The sequence below is a fragment of the Papaver somniferum genome, chromosome 10 (genome assembly GCF_003573695.1).
Source record: "Papaver somniferum cultivar HN1 chromosome 10, ASM357369v1, whole genome shotgun sequence".
NCBI lineage: Eukaryota > Viridiplantae > Streptophyta > Magnoliopsida > Ranunculales > Papaveraceae > Papaver > Papaver somniferum.
The window spans coordinates 1,123,174-1,134,589 of record NC_039367.1 but is presented as its reverse complement, the minus strand read 5'-3'; the positions used below and the strand labels follow the sequence as shown (position 1 = coordinate 1,134,589).

The following is an 11,416-nucleotide window of genomic DNA, read 5'->3' as shown; positions in this document are numbered from 1 at the left end:
CATATTTTCTCGTTAGGGTGTTCGGATGCTCGTTTGTGCACTATTTGCTAAGTACACTCGCACCATTTTCTCGGGGCTTAGTCGGTGGTGGCCCAGATGCCGGATAATTCATGAAATTCAGCTGAGAATAATTCATGAAACAGAGTAATAAAATGAGTTGAGTATCTATTACTAATCCATGGAATCCAGCTGAAGATCATCCATGAAACGGAGTAATGAGATAGAATATATTATTTTCTAGGAATTCAGTTGATGAATGACACAAGAATTAGCCTATTTGCAGAATTGAGGTATGAGATAATTGAAGCATCATACTTGTTCTGAGGGGGTGTATAGTCAGGGAACAACGAATAGCGTGACGTCCTGAAGGAGTTAGGCTCTATACTAGCATACAATATGTCTAAAAGCCACACAATCATTAATATATTCTATACACGGTCTCTCTACGTAGTCATGAAACAACGAGAAACTAGACATCATGAAGGCGTTAGGCTCTATACTAGCATGCAATATGTCTAGGAGCCGCCCAATCATTTTGATTCTATGTAGAGGTGATGATAAAATGTGTGAAGCATCGAAAGCTCAGCTGAGAGGCCTTTCGAGAAACATATTCATCATAGCTCTGAGAGGAACGTTCGCTCAGTCAGAGATCGTGAAATGGTTCACAGATCATGAAATATGAATTGTCACATGCATTCCTGAAGCCGGGCCAGAAACATGCAGTATCATGATTTTACGATTTTAGCCCTTGTCGAAAATCCACCGTAAACAACTAGGCATAGTCAGTAAGTTATCTCAAACCCATATTGTTGATGATTATTTTGAGAAGTTTGAAAACCTTAAGTCTCTTTTGTTTCGTCAATTTCCTATGCTCACTGAACATTACTATGAGATGAGTTTCGTTGGGGATTAAAGGAGTAAATTAAGCATTCAATCAATATGTTTCATCCTACCACACTGATGCAAGCATTTTCACTTGATATAATGCAAGAACAAATACTCAATAATCAACAAAAACATGTCAAGCCCAGCAATAGAAAAATTTCTAAAAAATTTTCCACTGCAAGACAATTCCACTTACAGAGTTTTCCTTCCAAACCTGTTTCCCTCCCACCCTTACTAAATAAACCACCACCAGCAACTCCTCCAAAAACTAGTCCTACCCGATTCCCAACTAAAAGATTGGCACTTAAGAAGATACAAATAAGAAAAAACCAAGGGTTTTGTTATAATTGTGAATAGGTATATAAAGCAGGTTATGTTCATAAGAAACAACATTTGTACTTAACGGTAAGAAGAGAATAAAAAACAAAAGGATGAAGTCACACAGGACGAAGAAACCTCAGAAGTAGAAAGTGATATGTAAATATCTTTTCATGCGCTCATTGCTAATGTCATTGGAGATACCATTATAAATCCTGGTTTAATTAGAAAGCAGTCAATTTCTATCCTCATTGATACTGAAAGCACTCACAACTTTATTAATTATGATTTAGCTAAATCTCTAGGTTATTTTTTTTCAACCTACTGCTAATTTGTTGGTCACTGTGACAAATGGAGACAAGACAGTGAATACTGGTATTTGTGCTTCCTTATGATGGAAAGTGCGGGATTATGATTTACAGGTTATTTGATATTTCTCCCACTTGGAGGAGTTGACATGGTTTTGAGAGCTAATTGGCTGAGAAGATTAGGAGATGTTCTTTTCAACTTATCTAATGAGCATCACAGTTAAGCACAACGGAAAGAAGATAACACTTGTTAGAGATCAAAAGTCACATTCCCTAATGATGATTAACACCAAAGGAATCAAAGAGATGGAATCTTTGCTCATTTATTTGATGTATCCCCCACCATCTCTCCACCAACCATTTCATCAGTTGTTTCGGCAGTCCTTCAAGAATTTCAGCATGTATGCTCTGAACCTACTCAACTACCAGCTCACATATATTTTTATCACTCCGTTCCTCTTCAACCAAACTCCACTCCAGTCAATGAAATACCATACAAGTGTCCTCATGTGCAGAAATATGTCTTGAACAATTGGTTAAGGAGATGTTAAAGGGAAGAGTAATTCAGCCAAGTCATAGCCCCTTTGCTTCTCAAACTCTTCTGGTCAAGGAAAAAGACAATAATTGGAGATTTTGTGCGGGCTATAGGAATCTTGACAACATCACAATTAAAGATAAGTTTCTTATTCTAATCATTGATGAATTCTTGGATGAATTACATGGATCTTGTATTTTTTTCTACAATTAATTTGAGATCAGGATATCACCAAATAAGAGTTAATGTTGAAGACATCACAAAACAACTTTCAGAACTCACCATGGTCTATGAATTGTCATGCCTTTTGATCTCACTAATGCTCCTGCAACCTTTCAAGCCTTGATGAATGATATTTTTCAACCTCATTTGAGAAAGTTCATATTGGTATTCTTTGATGACATCCTAATTTATATTAATACCATTAATATATTTCTTTTTTAGGTTTTTGGTACTACTTCCAGTATTGTGCTAGGTTTTTTCGTAATACTAACAATAAATATTTTGTATGTGTAACATAATAAACATCTTACACAGTATAAGTTTTATAAAAATTATTGTTTCTCATATGTGATTCATGTGATATTTTAATATGTTTAAATTATAAAACATATTTGGTTCATTTGATAAGTTTTCCATTTCAAAATGTCAAATACATCTTGTAATTGTATTTGAATAACCATTTATCTTATTTCAGATAATCACACACATCTTGAGGAAATATTCAGGTTCAACATGAACAACAAATTTACAATTAATAAAAGGTATGCTATGACTTCCATGAGTATTTCAATAAAGTGAATCTGGTTCCAGACAAAGAGGAGGAGGAGAAGCACAACCTGCATAGTTTCTGCATATCATTGACTGATGAAGAAACTTGCTGATGAAGAGTGAATTGCATAGCATGTAGGAATGCATGACGAAGAAAATACATGAGTTTCCCACTTATTTGGTGATATATAATGTAAAATAGTGCTTTTACTATACAACGTAAATCGGTCTTTTTTACTATTGGAACAAATATAAGACTAAACATATAATAAGAATCAAATGTAGTTTAACGTGGGAATAACTTAATCAGTTTTTTTCCCCTCATTATTAGATTTTTTTTCTAATAAATTGATGTGAGAATAGAAAAACACCTCTTACATTGAAATTTTCCCTTCAATAAACGTGACATAATTATTTAAAAAATGTTGGACCTGGCATTTTTATTTAAAAAAATTTCATGCCTTACAGGGGATATATTGGTACTATAAAATAAAGATTGTAATTCTCTTCTTGCCATACCTCAAATCGCAAATTACTTCGATATGATTTTGACTTCCCATCAAGGGGGAATATTCCCTTGTGGTATGACAATGACCTCCTATTATCATAGTAAATCTAATTTTATGGTTGAAAAATCAGACCAGACCCGATCAACCAGTGGAAAAAATACATATTTCGTTAAGATAGCAGGCATACTAGAGTCTACTCGTTTTTAAATTTCAGTGTAAACTTCAAGTAATCAAAGTCCGAGAAAATTCGTAGAAATAAATCTCATTTGACATACTATAAAGACAAAAAAATATTAATCAAATAACAAAGAATACAAATTGATCACCAAAGCTAATTAAAATTCATTTCACCTTTTTTTTTAAAGTAATATGACTATAAAAACGAACAGTACTAATCAAATTGTAACAAGGTTTTTGATCGACAAAAAAGTACCTAAAATATATTTAATTTGCTAATGTGATAGTAATTTGTTATGGAACATTCAACATAAAAAAATCATTATATATTTTAGGACAATACAAAAACATATTATTATTATTATTATTCATCACGTGTTGTCATTTAGTATGTTTTCTCATTTTTTAACTCCGCATTATCATAAAAACAAAAAGAAATCTCACAAAGTATCTCTTGTTTTGGAAGAGATTTGTGGCCCCCATTTTGGTTAAAAAGTCTCTCAAAAACTCATATCAATGATTTAAACTTTATATCGATAATTATAAAATTTGAACGATTTTATGAAAGTCTTCCAACTACAAGGAATTTTAGAAACTTTGAAAAAATTCTAGATTCACGATAATAAATTTTATATCTCCATACAAATTTAAAAAATCTCGAATCACTAGCTTCACATTAATTGAGTTTGCAACAAATTCAATCTTTTATGAGCACAAATATAGATGATAATACTGATTAAAAAAATTTATTTGTGGGGGTTAAAAGAGTTATTTTCCAAAGAGAGTGTGAGACTTCCTTTGACCTTACTAAAAAATATTTGGGCTCAGTCAGTATAATCAATCAATTCACATTCAATTTTGGACAACCAGTATAACTCGAGAGTCATAGATTTAACGATAAACACATAACCGAACCCGAAAGATTAAGGCTACTTGGACCAAAAAGGACAATTCAAATCTAGACTCCTTTTTTCTTTCGGAAAAGGAGGCAAGCCTCGGTTACATTGATAAATATACTCTGTTTCAAAGATGGGATATATTTCATAGTTGTAGTTAGTTACAGAACAGACCAGGTTGTCTCCAATCATCACATAAATTTCAAACAAACAACCAACGTAATGAAGCCACTTAACAACATAGTTCCAGGAAAAATTTCAAAGTAGATTCCTAACTATTCCATACGATTTTCTAAGTAACATAACTAGTTTGATTGTCCTGGTTTGGGTTGAAAGTAGCACAACTAAACCATATACCAAATCTACACACAACAGAGATGTTGGGATATGAAAATTCAACCATTTCTCAAGGGTTTTTCCAAAAACATAGTAAAACATATGAAATATGTTATAAAGGATCCATGGATCCACCCATTTGTCTCTTATTTTTCAGAGCAACAATACACATAAGAGAGATAACTTGAATTGGTCATCGTAGGATGAAATCGATCTTCGGACGCGGTCTGGGTCTTCATCAAAACTTGTATTATGGAACTATTTTCTATTGGTGTCATTGGTAACTTTGAAGTTTATGTTGGTGTCTTTGGTAAACATGTTCTGTCTGCTATTGATTTGGGAGAACTTGGTGTTAATGCTGTAATCACTATACCTATACATAAAAAGTACTAATACATAAACAAAAAACCCTAAAACTGAAAATAAAAGCTAAATAAGAACTAGATCTAATAATAACTAGATTATCAAAAAACCCTGAAACAAGAATAGAAAAATCTATAACCGTCAGTCGACACTGAGATGCCAAGAATCATCGGAGAGTAATCTGTTGTTGATACTTGATTGAAGATTAAAACTGAAAGTATTTGTATGTCTTGATCTCTTATCTTCATCTGGTAACAATACATACCACACCAAATAGTAAAGAAATCAAACAAAAACAAACCTAGAAAAATGCAAAGATGAAGACCGAAGAACCCAAAAACAAAACAAAACAAAAACTATTTAGATTTGCAGAGACGGTAGAGGATAAGAGGAAGGGCTGGTGATGGAGATTGGTCTTCTCAGATTGGCTCTCAAAGAGCCAATCTGAGCAGAGCGACGCCTTATTCTTTAGGGGTTTTCGTCTTAGTTTTGGAGAGAAAATAGCCAGAAAGAGGGATAACTTTTTCATCATATCAACTTTTCGGCTCCCACCAAGGATCCAACGAGTTTTCAAATCTAAACCGTTAGGCCGATTCTTATGCACCTAGCAAATACTAGGATGTTCCACTTTTCCCCACTATGACCACCAACTCAGTCACAGTTTCTAATTTTCTAATACCCACGAGTCCACAACTCATTGATTTCATTTTCTCCAAATTGTTACGACGATCTAGATATCAGAAGCAGAAGTCAAAAAAGTAAAATTATTTTACTTCACAAAAAACTACTTTTTCAATTTTCAAAAAGTTGTTTGAATTCCATTCCAAAATTGATTTCGGACTTTTCAAACTTATAAAAGTAAATAAAAGAAAGAAAAAGAAACTGTCGTGTGCTATCCAAACAGACTATTACCCCGTATGATTTCAAGTTCAGGACCAGAACTGATTTATAATTCTGTTAAAATTATTTCTCCGAATTCTATCAACCTCGAATTACCGCCTCTGATTTTCTAGATAACTTGCGCGCGCGCGCATTCAGACTTGAGAGTGATGCCCTAAATCCCCAAAGCCCAAACAAAAGAATCCCGAAAACCCTAGTTTCTCACATCACAGAAACGAGAAACCTAAGTTATTGTTCCTCGATTTGATCCTCAAACCCTAAATCTAAACCACAGAAGATGTCATCATCATCAGGGCAATCTCAATTTCGATACACTCAAACACCATCAAAGGTTCTTCACCTTCGTAATCTACCATGGGAGTGCACAGAAGAAGAACTTGTTGAACTTTGTAAACCCTTTGGAAGGATCGTTAATACTAAATGCAACGTCGGTGCTAATCGTAATCAAGCCTTTGTTGAATTCGTAAGTATCATTAGCATTTTACTACAGAATCAATAGGATATTTGGGATTTTTGAACACTTTTGATGAATTTCAAGAGTTTGAGTGGTAATTTTCGTTTATTTATTTATTTAATTTTGGTTCTTGTAGGTGGATTTGAATCAAGCTATTTCAATGGTTTCATATTTTGCGTCGTCATCGGAGCCGGCACAAGTTCGTGGTAAAAGTGTATATATTCAGTATTCAAATAGACATGAAATTGTAAACAATAAGAGTTCTGGTGATATTGCTGGGAATGTCTTGTTGGTGACAATCGAAGGTGTTGAAGCCGGTGATGTTAGTATTGATGTTATTCACTTGGTAAGTTTGTATTCACTGGAGTGGTTTAAAAAATTCACATGTCTGTTTGCGTTTGCGTAGTTTCATAGAAATTTGACTGAAATTGGCCCTAGCGCGTGCATATGCTACTGATTTATGTTTGTTTGAGTTTATGTTAGGTGGTGGTATTTTGGATTCTTTATCAAATGCTTGGTTGCATCATCATGACTTTTCTTCTCAATAACTTTGCATTCAAGACAGTTTGGAACTTACTTCATGATCATGTTATCCTTTAGGCATTACATGAAAATTCATTCTGAAGATGTTCGTTTAGCAATTGATTGAGATTTCGTTTTTAACTCCCATGTATTTGGTTATGAATGGCTAATATGGTTTGGAAATTTTGACTAATCAGAATCTTGATCTTTAGGTGTTCTCTGCTTTTGGGTATGTGCACAAAATCGCTACTTTTGAGAAGGCTGCTGGCTTTCAGGTCAGATTTCTACATTTTGAGTCTCCGTTGGTACTTTTTACGTACTTTGTTATCATTGTATACTAATGAGGCAGTGCATTTCCTACAGGCACTAATCCAATTCACCGATGCTGAAACTGCAGCTTCAGCACGTAATGCATTGGATGGACGAAGTATACCAAGGCAAGCAAGTTTTCTTAGAAGGATTTTCTGTAATTATAAACCTGTAAGAATAATTCTATAATTTTTTTTTCAGAAATGTAATAATGTGTTCGTCTTTTCAGGTACTTGCTTCCCGAACATGTTGATTCATGCCACTTGCGTATCTCGTATTCTGCCCATACTGACTTGAACATCAAGTTTCAATCCCATCGCAGCAGGTATTCAACTGTTAAGATTGTATTGTATTAGTGTTGCAATTTTTTTACCGTGTCCGACTTTTTGCTTTGAGCTCTTATTTATCTATCATCCATATTTCTCCTATATTTGCTAGTCAGAGGTTGCTAATTGCTGTGTCTGCTTTGTTATCTAGGGGTACTAGGGGTAGTGAGGCCAGCAGGCGAGAATACAGATGTTTCTTATGTAATTCCTTAGTAATTTCCTTCGTCTCACTGGTTTATATTAATAATGACAGTCTTCAATTTGTCATTTTTTTGTTACTGTTTACCTTCTTCAATGTTTTTGAAGTTCTGCTGATATTGCTTTGTTTGAGAAAAATTTATTTGTCAAAATTGATGCTTCGACCATGAAGTTAGCCTTACAATTTTGTTGTTCCAGATGGCACTAAAGTATCGTTTCTTGCCAATTCACATTTCTTTCTTTTCTTTCATATATTCTATATACTTTAGGATAGATTCTCACTGCGGTTATTAGGATACGTGAACTGCAATTTCCTCGTCCCTCTAATGTCTAATCACAACTGGGAAGATCTGTGATCTTCCATTAAGAACCCAATTCTTGAATTGTAACTGTAGTTGCTATTGGCTATTTCATTGCTTTTTCAGTGTCATTTCGACTTTCTTTGTCCCCCTTTTGTTTGGGGTATCTTTAATCAGGTCTTGTCTTGGTTAAGTGGCTGCTGTGGTTTCTTTGTTCAAAGATCTGCAGCGAATTACCCTACCAGATGATGTGATTCCTTTTAGTTTAAATTTTATTAGGAAAATACTTGATTCGTTGAATCTTTTAAGAAAAGTTAGATACACGTTGTTTTATTTTGTAGGATGTTGAGAAATATTGAAACCATAGTTTATCTTAAAAAGTGACTCATGAATTACTTGTTATTGTAGCTAACTTGGCATCTGCTGATCATTGTTTGAGTTAGAGTTAGAATGAAAGTTGTTCACTGCAAAATATTTCTAATAAATCACAGCTCGATAATAGAATTGATTGTCAAATTAACAAAACAACTATTTGACTGGGTCATATGTAGAAGCAACTAGTCTCTGAACTCTTATCTTAATGGGAGTCAACAGTTCTTGGCTGGCTGATATATTACAGTTTTGAATACAGAGGGATGTCGTCTGACTGGATCATTACGAACTTCTCAAATTAACATTTGGTGGTGGTGAACTTTTTTCCCCCCTTTTTCATTTTTCAATTCTGTAATCGATGTCAAAATAGCTGGATTCCGCTGTTTATTCTTATAAAAATCAGCCTTATGTTGTGTAATGGCTGTTGAAAATAGTATTTTACCGGTTACCAGTTTCTCCTGATTCCGTAGTATCATTAAGGGTTGCGTTATATCCTTTGAATTAATTATCAGATCTTAATTCAATATCTTTTCCTGTGGTGCACACTATCTAATATTGCTGACATTCTATTGTATGAATACAACACTGTAACCTACTGTGATTCGTCATTCAATATCTGTTGGTATTTTAGTAAAGCTTTTCATGACTGCTAGCTTTGTCTGCCCAATTTCCTTATAGTGTTCATACTGAATTTTCCTTGTGCAACTTCATGAGTATGCAGTTACAGTTCTTTTTTTAATGGTTTTGCAGAGACTACACAAATCCGTACCTTCCTGTTAATCCTTCTGCAATTGAAGGAACTATGCAGGTAAAAGTAATATATATATTAAGAAATTTAGAAGCTCTAAGGAAGTTCATGAAATCTAATGACATGTTATTCCAGCCTGTGTTAGGTCCCGATGGGAAGAAATTAGAACCAGAGAGTAATGTGCTGCTTGCTTCAATAGAGAATATGCAATATGCGGTCACAGTAGATGTGCTTCACACGGTATGGAAACTGCTCCATGACATCTTTGGCTTTTTTATTTTTTTGTATAGCGATCTGATGTTTTTTGTTTCTTGACATGGATTAATCGATCCAGGTATTCTCGGCATTTGGGACTGTTCAAAAAATTGCTATATTTGAGAAGAATGGTGGAATGCAGGCGCTAATTCAATATCCAGGTAGGAAACATTGAATTGACACTACTCTTTTCCAGCATATTAGAAGTTAATGCAGCATTAAAGTTAACACTGTTGCTGAAGTTAACTCTCACTGTACATGTTGATTCTGCTGCTATTGTTTCATTCTAGTACTAACTTCATTTTTGTCATTTCCTGGCAATCATATAGATGTTCCCTATGTATATCATAAATATAAGGAGTCGTCTAGTGTCCTCATTATATAGTCATTTCTGAACAGACAAATCATTATACCTTGATTTCAGATGTTGCAACCGCATCAGTTGCCAAAGAATCTTTGGAAGGACACTGCATCTATGATGGCGGCTATTGTAAGCTTCATATGTCATACTCTCGTCATACTGATCTTACTGTTAAGGTATGGATATGGATATTGATCCGTTGAAAGAAATAGAAGTGAGTTGGGTGTCATAACAAAACAATGGGACTGCTTGTTTGCATTCTGTACTTGTTGATTATGTATCTTAAATTTGTGCGCAAGCCACTAATTGGTTGGTGTTTCTGTTATTGCAGGCACACAATGATAGAAGCAGAGACTACACGATCCCATTTTCAGCTTTGCCCCCCATGCAACAACCTATGCCTTCACCACCTGCTCCTGGTGGATGGCAAAATCCCCAATATGCTTCAGTGCATGTAGGAAATGAATACTCTGCTGGAGCACACATGCAACCTCCTGGTGGACAAGCATCATCATGGGATCCTAGGATGCAGGCAAGCGGACCAAATTATGTCTCAGGACCAGGCACTATTCCTGGTCAAGCATATGGTCCACCCCCCAACCCGCCCAATGGCTCTGGCCCCTGCTAATCCTAGATGGACCGGGTTGGGGTCCAACCCCTTTGTTTCACCTGGTATAAACCATGGGATTCAGCCCGCGGTGTACCTAGAATTTCCTCTCAATTGGTCTGCATCTAGTGTTTTCGTTATTCGGTGTTAGAATTGTGAATCGAAATTTCTTTGAACAGAATCGGTTTTGGTTCTAAACTAGAACTGATCTGAGCTAAATTTTGGTTCTAAATTTGTGTACTTAAGCCAAGAAGAAGAGCTTTGAAATGTTAAAGTTTTTTTTCATTTCAATATAGGTTTAAAGATGCAAGGATTTTTAATATTGACTTTGCAGTGGTTTGGTTGGTTTGTCAATATCATGAGCTATTTTATTTGTTCCACTGACAACTGATTTTTTTACGTAAGACAATACATCCCTAAGCATTACATGGGTACCCAACTACCCATCCCCATCCCCTTATACTTGGGGGATATATCAACTGGGCCAAGAATTATACTTGCGGGATATATCCCCTTATATTTTAGAAGGATTTTTTGGGGCCTACTCAAAAAAAAGTGACATACTTCTTTGTGATACAAATGTCCACCCTACATTACAAGGTGTGTCCTAAAAAATTAGGCAAGACTACTCTACCCTTATTTTAATTAAGGTTATAACTAACTCTAATGACCCACTAATCTAACCCATTATCCACTAATTAAAACCTAAATTAAAAGCAAAAGAGTCAGTTTCATTTTCTTTTCTTCTTCTTCTTCTTCTCCTCTTCTTCGTTAACATCGACATTAATCGTCGATTCGAAAAAATTCCATCGTCGATTAATCAATCTTCATAAGCAATGCGTGCCAAGCAAACACCCAGACTTCCAGGATTGAGTCCGAGACTCCCACATATAGTGAATCTCCCAAAAGAATTGCTACTTCAAAAACAACTTGAAGAACCGTTCAGAGGCAAAAACAATCATCCAAC

At 34.8% G+C, this 11,416-nt stretch overlaps 1 protein-coding gene across 2 annotated transcripts; it reads left to right on the top strand.

Moving 5' to 3' along the window:
* Nucleotides 1-5,983: 5,983 nt before the first annotated feature.
* Nucleotides 5,984-10,803, top strand: LOC113318664 (polypyrimidine tract-binding protein homolog 1-like). Of its 2 annotated transcripts, none has more exons than XM_026566869.1 (10): nt 5,984-6,461; nt 6,589-6,798; nt 7,187-7,249; nt 7,338-7,411; nt 7,513-7,608; nt 9,229-9,286; nt 9,362-9,466; nt 9,561-9,642; nt 9,906-9,971; nt 10,174-10,430. In XM_026566869.1, exons 1-10 carry the CDS (start codon nt 6,276-6,278, stop codon nt 10,182-10,184), a joined length of 951 nt encoding a protein of 316 aa, XP_026422654.1. In that variant the 5' UTR covers nt 5,984-6,275; the 3' UTR covers nt 10,185-10,430. The 2 variants fall into 2 exon arrangements, with proteins under 2 accessions (XP_026422654.1, XP_026422653.1); XM_026566868.1 differs by having other exon boundaries at nt 5,986-6,461; nt 9,906-10,018; nt 10,174-10,803.
* The last annotated feature ends 613 nt before the right edge of the window (nt 10,804-11,416 follow it).

Excerpts from the sequence above, each read along its gene's own strand:
- LOC113318664 (XM_026566868.1), top strand. The coding sequence starts at position 6,276 with ATGTCATCATCATCAGGGCAATCTCAATTTCGATACACTCAAACACCA. Across the intron at positions 6,799-7,186 it reads GTATTGATGTTATTCACTTG|GTGTTCTCTGCTTTTGGGTA; the intron begins GTAAGTTTGTAT and ends CTTGATCTTTAG. Across the intron at positions 10,019-10,173 it reads ATACTGATCTTACTGTTAAG|GCACACAATGATAGAAGCAG; the intron begins GTATGGATATGG and ends CTGTTATTGCAG.